General features: G+C 38.2%; 2 protein-coding genes across 2 annotated transcripts in view; one reads left to right on the top strand and one right to left on the bottom strand.

The window, feature by feature from the left end:
* Window positions 1–8,350, bottom strand: part of iqca1 (IQ motif containing with AAA domain 1) — a 50,665-nt gene extending 42,315 nt beyond the window's left edge. Inside the window, 7 exon segments of the mRNA XM_046847493.1 lie at window positions 975–1,050; window positions 1,053–1,176; window positions 1,440–1,511; window positions 3,573–3,755; window positions 5,425–5,544; window positions 6,101–6,428; window positions 8,060–8,350. Coding sequence (XP_046703449.1) covers window positions 975–1,050; window positions 1,053–1,176; window positions 1,440–1,511; window positions 3,573–3,755; window positions 5,425–5,544; window positions 6,101–6,428; window positions 8,060–8,070 — 914 coding nt within the window. The 5' untranslated portion in view covers window positions 8,071–8,350.
* A 3,550-nt stretch (window positions 8,351–11,900) lies between these two features.
* ackr3b (atypical chemokine receptor 3b) lies at window positions 11,901–16,221 on the top strand. Its single transcript, XM_046847505.1, has 2 exons — window positions 11,901–12,072; window positions 14,363–16,221. The coding sequence occupies exon 2, from the start codon at window positions 14,393–14,395 to the stop codon at window positions 15,488–15,490; it is 1,098 nt and encodes a 365-aa protein (XP_046703461.1). The 5' UTR covers window positions 11,901–12,072; window positions 14,363–14,392; the 3' UTR covers window positions 15,491–16,221.
* The last annotated feature ends 3,762 nt before the right edge of the window (window positions 16,222–19,983 follow it).

Here is a 19,983-nt window from a genome sequence, read left to right as displayed (position 1 = left end):
TCACACAATAATGTTTAGCTCATGTTTTTTCAGTGCTTTGCACTAAGTGGTTTAAACTGATTGTTGCACTGATCTAAAAAGCAAGGAGTGAAATAAATAGAAAAAATCATAAATATGACATATTTAATCATAGATTAATCAATTATCAATTAGAAAAATGTTTACACATTTTGAATCATTGCTTAATGAAACGAAATGATATACCAGCTTTGGGGATGTCATTATATCAAATTGCTGTTGTGAAAATTATATCACATCCTTCATCCTCAGTAACCGCTTTATTATTATCTGTGTCAGGTATGGAAAGTATGAATACATTCTGTTTCCTGCAGCTATCTTTTTTCTTTATGCACACACATGCACACACACACTGACACCAAAATCCAAAACTAGCCCTTAATAACCAAAAGGAGATACATACCCACACCCCTATAGGCAATTTCACATAGACAGTTCCTCTACTGGTATGTATTTTGGAGTTTACAGGAAACTGGAGAACCCCAAGGAAATCCAGACAGACCCTAGAGCTGCAATGCAGCAACACTGCGTGCTATTTTACAGTTTTGCTCTGTTATATACAATTGTAAATTCTTAATTATTAACACTTGGTGGCACAGTGGTACAAGGGCTATCTTAAGCAGCCTTATAAGTCTACGATTCATGGTTTAGTCCTGAGCCTGGGTTTTTCTCAGTGTGGAGTTTTGTGTGTTCTCCATTTTGTTTATCTGATTTTCCCGATTTTCTCCCATTTCCCAAAAACATGTTTCTAATGTTTTCAAAAACATGTGTAAAATGTTCTCTAGGTGTCAATAATTGTTAAGTATGCATACATGATACTGTGATGGTCTGACAGCCAAGTGATTGGGTTGATTTGAACCAATTATAACATTTTTATTATGTTTTAAATAACATCATCAGTATATTTGGGCATACACTGAGTGTGTGGGTCATGAAAATCAAAAGCAACAATTTACCGGCATTCAAAGAACCATTGGCGTATTTGATCCTGGAGTGTTTCCTTTATGTCTGGTCCATCTAACAAGCGAACAGACTCTTAATATTGATCAGGGCCTGTTGGTACTCTGCTTCATGCTGTTCCTGCATCCGATGCCTGCTGCTTTCTATATGCTTTGCTCGTTGCTGGGCAGAGCTGGGTGTTGAAAGTTGGGGGTCTATCTGGGAATAATGATGCAAAAATGTTAAGTCTCATATCCAATTTCTGGTAGGTGTAAATCTTTTGGATCTTAATTAATGATACGGGCCATTAGATGAGTGATGCAATTACATTAACTGCTTTTGCCTTGTCTTCTGACAAGTAGCTATTCAAAATGACCTGGATAAATAAAATTTCCTTAGATAACTGGAAAACAGCTTTAATCTAGAAGAAAAAGGAAATGTTTTCTATAAACGGTGCATTGGCAGTGCTTCCTGATACCAACCATTCCCAAAAATATCATTTCCTCCAGACGTTCTTTCTCAGTCCTCTTCCTCTGCCAGTTGCCTCGCCATGTCTACAAAGGAACACATTCACAATGCGCACTTCTTAGATTACCAGAATGTCTGAATAAGAAAGAGCCTGGAGACCAACATAACACCATTTTTTTAAACAAAAGACTTTGTGTTACTTTATTGAGTAACAGGCACACTATTGAATAGTTCTGGTGCAATGGAATGGAATAGGTCATGATTATTGTGTAATCGCAAGTGGAGAATTCGGTTTTAATGCGGTACAAATGCTAAGAATGAGAGCAGAGGCGCTCTGTGCTGTATTCGGCCTCAAGACAAATAATCCGAAGATTTTGGTTTTGGCTCACAGACAGAGGCAAAGAATTTAATTTATCCTGAAGAGTTTCCTGCCTCTGCGTGAGGGCAAAGATGATGCCAGCCCAATAATTAGGGCTGGCTGGATAAAAGAGATTACGTCTCCAGGATTTCTGAGCCCAAACAGAAGAGAATGAGAAGGCAAACAATGTGGAGATTAGGCTCTCTAAAGCTGGTAAATCACTTTGCATATTCTAACAGTACTGAAGAAAATGCATACAACGCTGACTAAGGTAGCTCAAATACCGAATATGTAGTAACCGCCATGAGAGATAAAAGTAAACCGTGGTGTTTTGTTGAAAAGTCTGTTCCGTCACATGTTGCTTTGTAGGCTTCTCACGCAACTGCACAAATCCTTACAACTCCTCAATCATATCTACTATCTCTTTAAGGCTATCTGTTTAACATTATGTTCAGCGTCTGAAGGACACATGCTTTGAGAAATACGTCAAGGCACCTCGACTCAGATTACACGATTAGAACAATGAAAAAGCATGCCTAAAGTCCTTTCTCTCTCTTTTTCTCTGTGCTCAGGTGCTAATCCTTCCTGGAGTAACAAAAGAGCTAGAAGCACATTATTCTCACCCATGATTTGAGCATGTATCTTTCATGTTATGGGAGTGATTACATGGCATTCATAATCCCTGGTGAATAGATTTAGGACTGTAGAGCAAGTGAGGAGTGATGACAGGACAGATGGACATTATGTGAGTTCATGGTTAAGGTTGAACTACAGTCATATTTTTACTCTGGCCTTGAAAGTAGCCTTTTTTTTCTGATTCACATGCTCATGAGTATTTATGATTTTTTTTTTATGAGTGCACAGAAAGTGCACAGCTTAGCCATTATATTTACTCAGAGAAATTATTATGACGGAATGACAACAAAGTTATGAGAGTTGTGTGTGGACCAATAAATTTACTCCATTTAATCTGTACATTCTCAACAATTTTTAAACATCTCATTAATAACTCAGCATTTATCTAACACAAGACAGGTTTCTTTCATAATTGTTATAAATCTTGGAATTTAAATTACTATATATGCACAGTCATTTTACCAGGCATTAAATATGACCTTATCTAGCACAAATTGAGTTATTTATTGAGATTACTATTGTTTTGCATTAGTTCTTCTTATTTAGTAAATTGTATTTAGCAAAAATGACAAAGGTAACATTTTGTTTGATTTGGGGCCTTTATTTTTTAATTGTTGAATATTCGAGAGTTGGATTAGTGTTTGTATAGTAACAACTTTTGGGTTCATGGTGGATGTTCCACACGGTCAAAGGCTTATAGCAGAACATTTTGACATAAAAATGTCACAAAAGGAAGTGTGTAATCACTTGTAGGGTTTTGATGTCTAAACCACAGATTTAACATTTATGGAAGGATTCTCCAGTCTCAGTGCTCTGATGCAATAAGTAATTATTTTGCCATGTAAAACTGTTCAAAAGAAAGGACTTTTCATGTTCTGGGTTCTTGGCAAGTGATAATGGGAACAAACTTGTCTCATTGGTGCTGTACATTAAATAATTGGCGGACTGTTGTGGTATAAGTGGAATAAAAGAGCAATTTTTATACAACAACATGGCACTTGTGTGTTTTATTCTTTGCATAAATTATCATAGTGTATGATCTCCATTTTGAAAAACTTAAGTCTAGTTCAGAATTCAAATTCATGGAATGGAAGCAATCCATAACCCAATATCATGCTTTTCAGTGCCGGTTGTTAAGTGCATTTTACAGTACCTTCTGTATGAGTGTTGCTGAGAGATGGAGATCCAGTGTTCTGTTGATCACTTGACGTTGTTTTTTCCTCTCCTCATCTCGGATCTCCTTCATAAAATGAGCTCTGAGACGTCCCTGTCGTGCACGTTCACACACCTGCAGCAATCGTACTGCTCTCTCCACAGTCATATTGTTTGCTGCAACCTAAAATTCCACACACATAATATAACATTGCAGAAAGTGAGGATTGGTCATTAGGGTTGTTTTGTTAGAGTTTCAGCTCTTACATTAAGTTTAATACATACCACTGTCAAATTGATGCAATCTTTTAATTTATAACAATGCAGTTGTAATATATCCAATATATAATATCCTATCTTTATTTAAGTTAAAATATTCACTTTATTAGTTATCCAAAGCAATAATAAATCTTTAAAAAATAAACAATATGCCTTCATAGTTACTCAGAACCAATAATAATACATTTCAAACAATGATCGAACGTATTGTGAAATAAGCGGCATCAGCAATAAGCAAACTATGCTTTGAGAAAATAAATTCCTGAAGAGATGCGATGAATATGTCACAGGATCATACCTCCCATTATCCACGTCACCTCACCTGATCACGACATTCATATCACATTACTTTATGCACCTAATCTGTGTTTAGGTCCAATAATTATCTTTAAATGGAGAAAACATAAAACAGTGGAGAATCTTCCATGACCAACCAACAACTCATCTAGGAGATTACAAAAGAACCCAGAGAAATATCTATATAGCATCATATCTTGCTTGACAACCACTGCTAACTCAAAGGGATATAAAGGTTTGGCTTGGAGATTTAGTATATACACTGAAACGTGTTCTGTGGACTGAAGGCCGCAAAGAAGAACATTGTGGAAGACATTGATGCGATTCATCTGGCATAAAGCTAATGCAGCATTCCACAATAAGAACATCATAACAGTCAGTCAAACATGATGGTGGGAATTTGATGGTGTTGAGATACCTTGCTTCAGGCCCTGGGATATGCCCCAAATTGAGATATTAACCTTTGACAGAATTGACAGAATTCTGCTCTCTAACTGAACATTCTATAGGATAATAATTAGTTATCACTCAATAAGCAGAAGTTATAGTGCAATAGCAGCAAGTCAATAATCCGAACCACAAGAGCATATCCATCTCTGAATAACTCATAGGAAACCAATTTCACTCCTACAAGTCATTGTTCTGGCTCTTAAATGAGAAGTTCCTATCTAAAGTCATCCAATGTGGCTAAATGAAAGCAATTCTGCCAAGAAAAGTGGGCCAAACTTCTACCACAGACTGATCTCTGCTTATCTAAAAGACTGATCTCTGCTTATCTAAAGTTTTTGCTTGTACTTGTTGGCACTGCTAAAGGTATAAGAAATTGTTGGGATTAAGGGGAGATTTTTATAGATAAAGTTGTTTCAATTAATAAATGAAATGATTATTGAAAGACTGTGTTTTGTGTTTCTTATGTTCTCCTTGTCTTGTATTGCATTTTGTATAATAAAAACCCCATTAATTATAACAGGAAATAGTTATTGTTTTTCAAAATTCATAATTAGTGCTGTGGAATTTTTTAATTATAATTGATCAGAAAATGTAGATTAATCTTCTATTACAGCTGATATGGAATATGTAAAAAATAACAGCAAAACAATTATTCTGTATGGAAACTATGCTTGTTATCAACCAGACAAAGTTCTAAAGTAGATCTAAGACAAAATTGAAATCTCTGTAATTTTGTATGTCTGCATTATTCCAGATAAAATCATTCTGACCTGAAAAAATATGTAGGCTGTGATTGTATTGGGAGTGAATAAGTGTTTAATACGCACAGGTTTCTGTTCAATGTTTCCTTTTTCCGCCAGAATGTGAGCCAGCATTTTCTCTCTTTCTTTCATCGCTTTCATCCTTTCCCTCAAAAAATAGCGTGGGATGGGAACCTCCAAGTCCTCCTGTGAAAAGCACAAAAGATTTCATTGAGATTAAAGCTCAAAAGGGCAACTGGCCAGTGGAAAACTGCAGAGCATTGCTGGTGTAGGTCATGTGGGTCACATGGTCACACTTACCTTTCTGAAAAATTCTAATCCATTTAAAAGGATTTAATTTGCAAAGTAGTACTTACCAATCACAAAGACTGAGTTTTTTTTTGGACAAAGCATTAAACTAAAAGTATTTTAGGCAAAGAATTAAGTACATGCTACATTGTAGTGTGATGATTTAACTAATCTCAAATTTAAATAAGTACATGTACTACAGTTTAGACTAGTGTTTTTATCCCTAGAATCTATGACATCAAAGATTTAAATTTGAATAGTGTTGGGATTAAGACTGGTCAATGTTCATTCAGAAGTTTTTTTTTCTACAGTGAAACTCATTTCATGTGTGAAGTGAATAGAGAAATCCTGGTTGATTCGTATGCAAATGTTCTCATGGACTAATTGCAGCTCTAGCTTATTACTCTCTGTACATGGTGTTGCAAAAGGTGCAAAAAAATGTACATGCACTTACAGGTGTCATCTTTAGGTCCTGCAGCACATCATCCAAGTAGTGAAACTCAGAAAGCTCTAGCTCTACCATCTCGTTCTTCAGCTCCACCAATCTCCCCATGACTCCTTCCAGGACATGGCGCACCACACGTATCTTCTGGGGGTGCACGATCTGGTCGTAGGCTGCCTCCAGTCGCCGGAAGATCTGAAGGTATCGCAGGTAGAAAGTAGCCAGAGTCTGAAAGACCTGAAAAGGATCTTTCTGTGGACGGGGAAGCATGGCAGGCATCTCGTCTTGCAGTAGATCCTGCAAGGCCCCCTGGGCATCTGCCCACATTCTGCCATAAGAGCTGAGCACAAAAGAAAGAGTAATAACAGACTTTGAAATGCTAATCCACATCAATCTGATAACTATTCTTGTGCAGCAGTTCTCTTTAATTGAAGGTTCCAACTCTGGTTACAATAAAACCAATAGATATCTTTCTTTTTTTTTTGGAAATAATTTATGCTCAAGAGAATAAGGTTGGTTTAATGGCAGAAGATTTAAGCATCTGTGCTAGAAATCAAATGCATAAAACTTTACATTTTTTTAGGTTCAAATATACATGCAACAAACACTTGATTTCATATGAAATGAGTTGTCAGTATATATAAGTCAATAAACTGCGATAGGCCTAAGTAATAAATTTACAGTGTGAACATTATAACTACAAGGTAATTGATAAACTAAAATTTGAGTGAAGATATATATTCTCAGGGGTGTCTCTGGATATGTGAAACACTTTATAACTCTTTTTCACCCTACACCTTGCACATGCTGGCCTGGGCCCATTCAAGAGAACCACGCTAGAGTTTATTACATTCTAACGTCTCTAACAACACCTCTCTAAATCACCTGCCCTGTGGGAGCTTATTGATAGTTTAACTGCAGTGTTAGAACCCTCAGGCTGTATTTTTTTCTAATCCTGATTAACCAAGAGAACATATTTTATGAAGTATTAGCAAATAGGAGTATATACTAATAAGTGGATCATGCTTTGGGAATATAAAACAATCTGATAAGTTCTTTCACTTGGTTTCTTTCATTTCAATCTTGTAAATAGAATACACATTGCTGTGGTAAATGCCCCCTTTGCCTTCTTTTAACCCTCCTGTGCATGGGAGTCCCTTTTGTGCATCTCTGAAAGGGTTCAGAGTGAGGGTGAAACTACCTTCTTTTCGTATTCTGATGGGGCCATACAGTGGGGTCTCAGTGTGGGCAAAACCACTGTCAAGCGCCATTGGTTGTAGGAGTGACTAAATCAAAGGAGAGTGCATTGAGTGGGAGTATGTAGGGGGGTTGGGGTGCAGCTGTAGGTCGAGGTTGGGAGGACAATTCTAAAGCCAAATTTACAATAAAATCTGGGCGGGAAACTTTTTCTCTTCTTTCAATTTCCCTAACTTGCAGGCAACAAAACAGCTGGACAGCCTACTATCCTACTTATGCGGTGAAAGATGATATGTTGACAGCAGTGCTAGGCCATAAATGGAATAAAACTTTTCCTGATGGAGCGATCTGTGAAGTGTCATTCCTGGGCCTTTACACTTGCACATATATGTGCACATTAATGTGTGTGTTGATGTGCAGTTCAGGATATAGCTGACAATACACTTCATTCAACTCACAGTACTGTGGGAAAGGCATTGGAGCCAACATTTGGAACTGGAATACGATCAAGCCCCCCCACACACTCACCCACACCTACCTCTGTCTTAGAGTGCAGTTTTTTCACTTGTTTGCAAGCAGGTTGGCACAAAATTCTCTTTCTTACAATTAAGAATCATGCAAGAATGCACATTTTGGGCTATTGTTTTATATAGTATATGGTATGAATGGATGTTGAGTCATTTATATATCTATATACACATTATATACAACATTAAAGCAATGCATTCATTCATATGTTAACATATATTATAGGTCTGGGAGTTATTTTCATACCTGTGCGACATCCTTCAAGGCGATCACTTTCACTTTTCCAAAAGTCAGTGCACTTCAGTGTTAGAGCCTGGGCGAAGAAGCGCGCGCACGATATATGCAGCTCACTGCGAAACAGGAAATGTTGAGCAACAAAACCAAACAAAATAAGGATGAGTTCATGCCAAATTGCGTAAGATTACATTGAATCTATATACTGATTCAGTTCCCTCCGCCATGACTAATCAAACCGCTGACTTTCTTGCTCCTCGCGCCCCGTGTAGTTTGTTCGACGCCTCGCGCCGCTACCATGGCGACGAGATCAAAGCGGGCCTGAATGCGAGCGCGCGCGCAGCTGGAGACGCGCTTAGCACAGAATGCGCTCAAGAAACAGAGCTGTTTGAAAAAACCCACAGAAGACAATATACGCATTAAAATGATGTGTTATCTTTTAAGACAATTTTCGGATCATCTTATCTTATCGAGGGATAAAAAACAAGAATGAAAGAAAGCGTGAAGTGAAGTTAAAGTGGCAAATCTTCAAATAGCAAGCTAAGCCGGGTTGTAAAGCACATGCATCTAGTCTGCTCATTGTATTCAGATGGATCAAGGTTCACGAGCTGGAGAAATAATCAATATAATCAATCTCAAGCTGTATCTTTCTTGCAACTTGTACCTTCTTGACATTTATTGCACTGTTCCACTTATGTGCATGCAATGCAGCAGGTGTACACGTAGACTCTTACAACAGTGTTTCTTACACACTTCATACCCAGTGCACGTTTTCACAGTGAACACAATCTTAACCTATTTTTGCATGTCAATGTTCTATGTATAGGGTTTTGTTTGCATGCATAATTTCCTTGCAGTGTGGGATCACATCTTGTTCACATCATGCCACGTGTTTACCTGAATTTCAGGGCATAACATTTCAGGGCATAACATGATGAATTGCACCTACCCATGTTTCCCACCTTCCCATATAGCTCATGTAATCACATGGGAATAAACACATGATCAAATGTAAAGGCATGTGAGGGTTTTTTTCCTGCTGGGGTCAGTCTGGCCGAAAAGTCTTTCAACATTTTTGTCAAAATGAGATTTATTCCTAGGGGATGTGCACAGAAATATATTATTGGTTTAGTATATGAATTATTAGCTATTAAACACTTTTATGAGTGGTGCATGAGCCGTCCTGCAAGAATCCTTAGAGAATAATTGCACAGCTTGGTATATATTCTGGGCATGATATTGTACTAAAAGAATGAACTTTCAGTGGAACTGTGATATTTAGGAAATATTTAGATTATTGTTTCTATTTATGAGTAGACACTAAGCATCTCATCAACTTTTGTTGAAGTCAAGAATGCGAAATTAACTGAGGCCTGATAAATGCCTTAGAAAATTACTCACAAAGGGGGAAAAATAAATTTCCTCCCTCACCAATCTTTCATTTTGACATTTTTGACCATACAGGACCTCTAACGAAAACCAAATGTGTTTCAAACATGTTCACCGACCTGCTGCTTCAGTTACTTCCTTAGTGCAGGATTTTCACCCTCATGCTTTTTAATAATAGAGAGCATTGGCCCTCGTTATTCTGCAGCTATTTAATGTCATCTGTTGTATTAAATAATCGGTGGGAACCGTGGTACTGGAAATTCCCTGTAGCAAGTCCTGAATCTGTCTGCATGTGCATTTCCGTTGTCCGGCTGCGGTTTGCTTCAAATACACAGGAAATACTGTATGCGTGTATTGTTTGGTCAGGTGTTGCTTAATGCCTTGCATTTATTTGCGTACTCAAGGCCTATTGATCCACCTCCTTCCTCATTAAAGAAAATGCTGGCAGTCACTGAATGCATTTGGATCCATCCTGATTGCTGAATGAAAACAATATTTTGGTCAAAGCCCAATATTTGGGCTTAATTTACAGTAGGTCATGAACTCAAAGGAATAATTTGAGCTTCCTGTGATAAAATCTGAAACAGGTTTTGCATTGTGTTTAGGTAAAACTTGGTATAACATAAGAAGTATAACATCATTTTATGGTTGTGCTGTCATGCATAACTTGCTTTAACAGCTGAAGCTCACTCAGAAAACATACAGTGTGCCAATCAAGATTTAATTCATCTTCATTTTCTATTTTGAAACTTACTATTTCTGTGTAAACCACACAATATGTAGCAGATGTGAGCCAGCATGCAACCTTATCTCAAAAGACTTAAGGCCAACTGAACACTTGCTTAACAACAACAGGTGAAAGCCTCTTGTGCCTATATTAAGCCTCTTCTCTGTAATCCCATGGAGCCACTGCCAAACGGATATACGGTAAATTAAACTAGGAACAGGAAAAACAACAAATGGAATCACCTGCCACTATTCATAACACAATGTGGATTGAGGGGCTTTCGTACACAATGTAGACTAAACACCTCCAGTGTTTTATTCGAGTCTAACTGTACATAAAAAAACCCTCTCAGTTAATGCTTCAATAGTTAAGCAAACACGGTTATATTTTAGGACTGCAGTTTGTATGAACAGTTCTGCATTTAAGCACCATTCACTGAACAGCAAACCTCAACAATTATTGAACTATAATAACTGAACATTTAGTGAAACCCCGATGAGCATGGGTTCACTTTTAAGTCCGGTTTCTTTAAGATTTCTTCCTCATACCATCTCAGGGAGTTTTTCACAGTAGCCACTGGCTTCCTCATGAGGGACAAACTTATAGGCACTAAATTTACACATTCCAATTATATATCATTTTATTCGGCGAAGCTGCTGTGGGACAACGTCCATTGTTAAAAGAATGAAACTCTTTTTAAAGTTCATTATTCATTTTTCAAGTATAGGATTATAAAGATTATTGAACTATAATCCAGATTATACGATTACTAAGGGATTGATGAAGGCAGGTTAGGTCTGGTCTAAATTCTAAAACATAATGCAAAACATTACAATTACCTCCAGTAACGACAGAGTAATAGAGGTACAGCATGCCCATAGTATGCAGAGTTACAGAAAGATGGGAATTTTGAAGGGAGCTTCTAAGTTTCTAAGGAGAATTTTGAAACATGAGAGTTATTTTTCATATGGATTCTATACCTATATATATATATATATATATATATATATATATATATATATATATATATATATATATATATATATATATAAATCCTTAAATAATGAAGGAACAAGAATTTAAAGGGGATTGATTAGCCGTAATACAAAAAGCTGGAAGAAGGGCAGCAATTTGTATAAACCAAATACAAAAGCATGCACAGTAAAAAATACTAAAGAAAAAAAATAAAGCCTCAAATGACAAAGACACATCCAATAAAAAATAAAAAATAAAAAAAAAAAAATATGGGGGTTCTGGGGGTTCTGGGGGTTATGTCATTTTGTGTGTGTGTGTGTGTGTGTGTGTGTGTGTGTGTGTTTCGATGGTGTGGGGTGTTAGTGAGTAATAATCCTAATAAAGAAGAATGAACTATTGGCATATACCCTAAAATAACTAATAATCATTAACATTTGACAGCGTTTAAAACATTTGAACACCATTAAACACGAATCTGGTGAAAAATAAGAAGCAAAAAAGTGCATGTGTTTCTATTTGACTCTAATGTCAAATCCTTTGGTGGAGTCTCAGGTCTCTTGATGTGCGTTTGGTGTGACGTCGGATTGGAGCTGTGTGTTGATGTGTTTATATTGTTGCGGAGGGAAATCCGACGTGTCGCACGTCCGTTCTCATTATTGTTTGGTTGGACAGAAACTCTAAGGTTTCTACGCTTCAGTTCCTCAGTTCTGCGGGCGGGAGGCGTTCCTACTCTCCTCCGCATATATTAACGAGCACCAGTAGAGCACAAGCGAGATCATCTCTCTCTCTCTCTCTCTCCCTCTCTCTCTCTCTCTCTATACTCACACACTCTCTTTCAGTCTCTCAGTCTGTTCTGTGCTTGAGCCAGACGAGTGACTCTGCAGGATTACGACACGAAGAGATCTGCGGAATCCCGGAGCACGAATACAAGAAAGTAAGGATTCTTTTCTTTTCTTTCATTTTTTTAAATTCAATGCTACTTTAAAACGCTTCTGACCTTAAAAACCTCTGGACTGAAGAAACCTCTGCGATCCTTCTGCACAAGCTGCTGGTTTGGTCCCAGGCAGTTATGTGGTGCTGAACTGGTGTATAACAGTTTAAGAAAAAAGACCTCAGTTTGCTTCTTTAAGCTCCTGAAAACGGATTAACATTCTAACCAATTCGGATTACCTCATTTTTCACAGCTCACCCTGTGGCAAAGTGTCATTAGGAGCTGATTTCACTGTCTGAGCAATGAGTCGAGTTTATTAGGAGTGATGCATCAAGCCCTGGAGAAGTGTTTAGAGGTATAATAGGCTTATAAAGTTGAAGTCTTTAATCTCTTTCTTATACATCATTTTTTATTTTATGGATATTTTTTTTCTTACCTGAGTGCAGTGATACTGTGAATTTTCACCTAGTGATCATTTTAGCTATGTATCTATATATATTTTCTTTTGCAAACATTCCCTCTTTTATTTCATTACCCTCCATTTCTATTGCAGCGTCATTTTTTTTTTTTTTAGTGAACGTTTTCCGAAATGTTTATCCATTTGGTGCTATTGCTTTTCTGATTTCGCATCTTAACACTTTCACTACACACATTTTTTTAGGTTTTGGGTTGACACTAAGGTCCACTGGTCATTCCTTTCTCAACGTGGAGCCGAATGATTTAAGGGAAACAATGCTGAGTTTCAGGGACTTAAAGAGAGAGAGACTGAGAGACAGAGACATGGGTGGGGAGGGGGGTTTTAAGGCGAGAGTTGCCGTATCCACACAGGGAACTCTTTGTGCCTCCAGGCCTGGGGGTTCAGGTAAGGGCGCCCGCTGCATCTGAGAAGTGTAAACACAACAGTTTACAACAAGGTGGGTGGGGGAGCACTTATAAGGCCACCATGTTTTATTGCACCTGATGAGCCAGGCCGGGACTTGACGTTGCTCACATCGTCTCCCTCCACTAATAATTGCAGAGGAGAGCTGTAAAGGCAACTGGCTCTTCTGCTACTGTGTTTTTTTGTAGGATCATAATCTTGTAGCAGTGCATTATAAGCAGCTGCATCTCCTCTCACATTTCTCTTAATGGCATTAAGATTAGGTGCTAACACTGTTTCTTGCTCTAAACAGCCGGAACAGCTGAGACGAACCTAAACAGGCTTAAACAGATTATATCAGTCGATGGCTCTTCAGCTGCGAGCCGCACACAAATGCAAAGTCATCCGTTTGGAAGCTGACACTTTCTTTTAAATTCTGTGTAAAGTACAGATTAAGATCTGCCCCTGGTTAGGTTTAAGATGCATGTTCTACCAAAGGCATTGTAAAACCTTCTTTGATCTTCTTTGCTCGGTTGCACACTGCTCTTTGTGAAATACCTAATGCACTTGGCTCTCTTAATAACAGTGGAGTGGATTTTATAATAAGATGTGTTATACAATATATTTTTAGGATGGTGCTATTCACTTTTTCTTTCTATCTGTCCTAATTCCTGCTGGACATACTCATTTGTACTGCAGTCTTTCACCTTCTGAGCAATCTAGTCTTCTTTCCTCTCCTCACCCTCAGTCACTCCGATTGGATTTTTGGAAGTCGAGCTCTCTGCTTTCTGGCAGTGATTCTAGTGAATGGCTTTTATTTTTTTTGTGACTCTTGACCAGTAGGAGTGAGGTATTCGGAATCTGTAGATTGTTGTTATAAACCTGTCATAGTAGGTTTAGTTATAATCCAGTGAGCGTCTACTGAATGCATGAGGTTTGAGCCTGTATTATATATGAAGCTGTGCTGCTATCAGTACTTCTTTTCTGCTAATGGACTTGGTGTGATAGCAAAATAGATACTGATAACAGTCTTAGAGAAGAGAGAACACCAATCTTGCATTTTCTTCCTTTCAGCTGCATTTTTTTTAGACATTGCTTTCAGAGACATTATGCTATAGTATTAGCTTTGATAATTGCTCTTTTTATTTATTTTTGAGCAGGCAGCCTTGCTATTGATAGATTACAAGCAACCCGGTAACCCTGAGAAATGGCTCCCTGTTATGTATAAGGGTGAAAAAATTCCTTCGAACCACATGAGGTCCTGCCCTCTGACATGGGACCCTGGCGCATTTGAGATGTTTTAGATTATGAATGTTGTTTTTAAAAATAAACATTCTTTGTTGCACATTTTTGTGCTTCCCAGTACTTAATTGTGACCTGTACGTGTTTCTTGCCAGCACCATATAACTCACCATTGGATGTTTTACATTGCAGGATCAGCAGTTCCGGTAAGGGGAAATCACCATGAGTGTGAACATGAATGAGCTGACAGACTTGCTGGACATGTTGAGGGAGCAGAACTTCTCCTTCCTGGAGGAGAACGGCTCCCGGCTGGAAACGATGGTGTGCCAAAGTACTTTCAGCCATGACGCCATGCTCTACTCCCTCTCCATCCTCTACATGTTCATTTTCATCATTGGCCTGGCTGCTAACACACTGGTTGTGTGGGTGAATATTCGCTCTAGCCGTGAGCGTCACGAAACACACTTGTACATCCTCAACCTGGCCATCGCGGATCTGTGCGTCGTGGCAACACTGCCGATATCCATCATCTCGCTTATCCAGCATGGCCACTGGCCATTCGGTGATGCCATGTGTAAGATCACACATCTCATCTTCAGTGTCAACCTCTTTAGCAGTATCTTCTTTCTCACCTGCATGAGCATTGACCGCTATCTCTCTGTGGCTCGCTTCAGTGATTCCCAAAGCCCTAACAAGAGAAGGTGGACCAGGCAGGTCATTTGTGTGGGAATCTGGGTTTTGGCACTGCTCGCTGCCCTACCAGATACTTACTTTCTCCAGGCAGTCAAGTCCACGCACTCAGATATAACCGTGTGCAAGTCCATGTACCCAGCTGAGAAGTTGCTTGAGTGGACTGTCGGTGTCCAGCTGAGCTTCATTGTCCTAGGCTTTGCCATTCCCTTTCCAGTTATTGCTATATTCTATGCTCTTCTGGCCAGGCTGATCAGCTCCTCATCGGACCAGGAGCGTTGTGCCAGCCGACGCCTCGTCTTCACCTATATAGTGGTGTTTTTAGTGTGCTGGCTACCCTACCATGGCACAGTACTTCTGGACACTCTGGCACTGCTCAACATCCTGCCACTGAGCTGCACATTGGAGAACACACTGTATGTTGCGCTGCATGTAACTCAGTGCCTCTCACTGCTACATTGCTGCATCAACCCAGTCGTGTACAACTTCATCAACCGCAACTACCGCTATGACTTAATGAAGGCCTTCATCTTTAAGTATTCTACCAAAAGTGGCCTTGCCAAGCTAATCGATGTTACACGTGCCTCTGAGACCGAGTACTCTGCTGTCGAGAGCCAGGGCCCTCTGTGAAGAAATTGCTAACTGACTTTTTGCTGTAAACTCTGCTGACCCTCTGTATTGGGTGGAGAAACACATAAGGGGCAGTTAGAAAGAGACAGAGCTCCTGAAACAGCGTATGTTTTTTAAAGGACTATAAAATATTGTATTTGTTAAAGACATACTGTACATCTCTATATACAATAGAATTGTATTTTTTTATTTTAAGTGATTTTAAGAGATGTAATGACAGAAGCACTTGTACTCAGTTGAAGGGTAAGCCAGTAAGCCTCAGCATTTGACTGGTCAAGCATACAAGGTCATGGGGTCAGTCGAAATCCGCTCCCCCAGAGGAGACGCTCAGAGAACACACAAAGCCTCAGGGCCCTTTTTGACCTCGGGGCTGACCCTGTCTCAGTTTATCTGTACCTTTCGGGCCACCTTTAGGCTGACTATCGTGGCATCACAAGTGTTTAGCCAATGGACCAAGGCATAGTTAATAAGGAGGGACACAAAAGACCAAAGCATGGGGAGCTGAAGGGGACAAGGTGAAAATCTAATTAAGAGAAGTTGTCAAGAAATGTCTGAATTGCTTGCATGTGTTATTGTATAAATCCAGCTGTAGAAAACCAGATATACTTTTTTAAATAGATGTATGCTTTGTAAATACTAAGGAATATTTATATATTCATCATTGTGTATGTTTAGTGTTTTGACAAGTTTAAATGTATCTTTGAAATAAACCTTGAAAACTTTTGAAAAAATCTTGAAAACGCAACTTTTTGTTTTTTCACCACATAAATTATAATAACAACAAAGACAATAATGGTGCTGATATATTTCTTGAATAATATGGAATTTAATATGGTGCGCTCACATTTCAATTGCTATACTCATATGCACAGGAAAGAACCATCTTTGGAAACCCCCATTTCTTCAGATTAAAGCTAAAAATCTAGTACACACTTATACACAGGACAATGCTTTTCTTTTTTATATTAATATATTTATTGAATAATCATTTTGAGGATTTATTTCCTGAAAGAAGCAAACTGATCTGTAACAGGTTTAATGATTTATTTTGTGTATAGATTCAAGATTTCCACTTACTCCTGAAAAAAACCCACTATTGACAATATAGTTTGGTATTAGCTTGTATTTTTGTATTAACTATTGCTGTTAATAAGTTCTACTTTTGAGGTATTGTAAAATTTCAATGGGAATTCGGATATTGCCGATAGCAGTTGCGTTACAGTAAGTGTGTTCAATATTCACAAGGCTTTTTCAGTGTAAAGTCAATCCATATGGTCGCCCTCAAGGGGCGCAGACATCTCTACTGATCTAGAGAAGATAATTCATGTGCTTGCATGCATGTGTGTGTGTGTGCGCATTTGTATGCCTTTTGCTCTTTGTACATTGCCTTCAGTGGCAAAGGGAAGGAGGGGTTGGCTGGTTAATCAGTACCAGGGCTTCTTTTTCCGTCTTTCCGCTTTGTAGTTGCGAAAAGAATCCAGGTGTTCCTGCAGTCACCACCAACTTTCAAAGAGACCCTCTTTCTCCTTCTTCATCACTGAGGCTCCAAGTGCACAGCAAATTACACTGTCTGTGCGAGGCATGATTGCTGTCACCTCCCAATGGGAAACTCCCCAAAAAAGAACAAGGTCTTAGTTCATTCAAAAACATATAATATGGTGCACTATTACATTTCAGATCCTATGCTCATATGTATAGGAAAGAACCGTCTGGCAATCCCCTTTTGTTGAAATTGAAGCTAAATACGGAGTATACATTCACAAGCATGTTAATGACAGAACAATGCTTTTCTTTTAATATACTGCGCTTGTTTCAACCTGTAAAATCCCTGCAAAACCAGTATTGCCACAACTCAGTGCAATAATCAAACAGGCAGAGTAGTATGCACTTTTAAATGGATTAGCAGTATTTTATTTTTTGCCAAATAGAATTGCCTCAGGGTTCGAGTATAGGACCACTAAGAAAGGCTTAGAAGTACTCTATTCACCTACTGTATTCATCTGCTTCTGCAATTTAAAATCTACTCTTGTTAAAAATGTTTTCTGGAAAACACTCACAAACACTCCCCTATATATAGAATAAATAACTAAATAATCAGGGTCTACCCATAAGAAAACATGATTTCCAGTGCTTTGAAAGCGGCATGAAATAAAACTGACTTTAACATCTGCTGCAAACAATAAATTGCCCTCACAAAGACATCTATAGTCCAGGTCTTGGTGATAAACCACTGTCTGCTGGCTTTTGAAAGGACGGTTCTTCAGAGTGTTAGTCTTATAAGGAGTGTGAGTGTGTGTGTTTGTGGGTATATGAAAGGCTGTGGGTGGTGTTGGGGTTAGGCTGCAGGACAGAACACCCTTTCACAGTGTCTTCATTTATTTGGATGAGGGACAGACTTGCTCATTTTCTCACGCTCGTGGGTGTGCGCTACCAATTCGGAATGATTGAGCAATAATCCTGTCACATAAATGATGCAGGATGCCCTTTTACTCTGGCTAAAACCAATCCTGCTGTCATGTTCTGTAAGTTTAAGCAAGAGCTAATTTCAACAAGATGAAGTCATAGGTGATTTGTACCACAGTTAGAAAGCACATGTATGTATGAGTACAGTGATTTATCACCTTGGTCATGACCTCATCTCTTGACCACTGGCCTGGGTTCACCAAGGCGACACAAAAGCATGCCCAAACCACTGAGAAACTGGTCACATCAAAGACAGACAGCAGCAACTTTTATTGGCCTAATCCCAAATCCTTTCATTTTATGTTGGGTATTGTTAAAAACTGAAGGTATTTCTTAAGCAATGAGATTTCAGTACTTGAATACTTATCTACTATTACCTACTATCTACTAGGCTGCAATAAAAAAATTAAAAAATGATTTTGATAATCAAGCATTCATATGAATTAAATGTGTCCTTTAAACAAATATTTGGACATTTTTATTTCTTGTTCCAATAACAAAAAAAATAAAAAAATAAAAAATCAGTTCAGGAACACCTAATTAACACATGAACACAAGTTTCTTCTAGGTCTGAGCTAATGAGTAGTGCCTGTTACAAAAGCATATTCTTTGTAAATTACTCATAAAATCACATAATACTATATTCAAACATAGATTAGTACTGGTCTTGCTCTACCTCCTTATCTGAAGTTTATCAATCACATAGACTTTCTTCATTAATCTTAACAACCCAAAGTTAACAGTTTATCTTTAAGTACCTTTTGTCAATCCCTTTGTGTGAAATGTATAAATTAAATAAAAGTTTATATAAGGACTTAATATTAACTGTTTTTGAGTGAAATAGTAAGATACTGAAAATGCCAAACTGTCCTGACTCCATTTTTTGTTGCTGGCATCATTTGTTTATGAAGTTATGTGGGTAAACAATAAGGCCGCATCTGGCCTCAGGAGCTTCACTATGGTATTGTAAACATTAATGTGTACTTATGTGATATTTTTTCATAATAGACCACTGTCTACTGCATTGAACTTTCATGCAGCTTCATATTGTTAGATTATCAGTGAACATAAAATATATTTCCTGAAGTTTTTCTTTGTATTGAGGCCAGAGGCATTGAAGCCCTAGCTGTTGAGATACAAAGACGATGCCGGATGGATGACATTTTAGATTCCCGTACTTATAACAGGGTTAGGTCACATGTAGAGAGTTTAAGTAGGCCATAGGGAGGGAACCGTCAAAACATTAGCATCACACACTGGGAGTCACCCTGCGAGTCCATAGCACCTTCAGTGAGAGTGACAATGGCCCATTCAAAGTTCTACTCCCCATGTTTGGCCTGAGTATTTGGCAGCCTCTCGCTAACTCTTATTGTTTGGTAATGAGGCTAGATCATTTTTCATTTCACCTTTATTTAACAAAGAATCTGCTTATCTGCTTTTACAATGCAGGCCTGGCCAAAGGCTTGAAACCATAGAAGGTAGACGGAAATCGGTCGAAGGCCTCAATGAAATTCGACACATATGCATGAAAAAGGCAGTCCAATTACCACACTTTTGTCAGAATGATGCACATATATGTCATAAAGGGAATTATGGGTAGCTTGACTCTAAGTCAAAACACCAGCTATCCTTTCCTTCTTTAAGGTACACATTCTATATGTTTTTATGTACCTTTCACATAGAAATGTGGATATAATATGCTTTTAAAATGATTTAAGTCATGCAATTAGTTTTGACAGAAAAGCTTTAAACATAGGCTACATGAAGATAGGATATACATTGAAAGGACAAAAAAAAGTGTACGCTTAAGTTTAGGACACTTTAAACAGAAATTCCTGGCTAATCAGTTTAGAGGATGTGGTGTAAAGAAGGAAGTGGACAGACGGAGGACCATAAGTTTGTTTTTTTAGGAGCACATGTGGCAAAAGAAAAATTTTGGAAAGATTATTTTGACAAGTGTGTTACATCCTCATGGTCTGGCCACGAGAATTATCCTAATGTGTGCAGAGAAGACTCTCACTGTCTTGCTT

Source organism: Silurus meridionalis, chromosome 1 (assembly GCF_014805685.1).
Source record: "Silurus meridionalis isolate SWU-2019-XX chromosome 1, ASM1480568v1, whole genome shotgun sequence".
Lineage (NCBI taxonomy): Eukaryota > Metazoa > Chordata > Actinopteri > Siluriformes > Siluridae > Silurus > Silurus meridionalis.
Note: the sequence above shows the minus strand (reverse complement) of the source record. Positions and strands in the feature narration are given on the sequence as shown.

Bases quoted from the DNA above. Each gene is read 5' to 3' on its own strand.
- ackr3b (XM_046847505.1), top strand. From the start codon at position 14,393: ATGAGTGTGAACATGAATGAGCTGACAGACTTGCTGGACATGTTGAGG.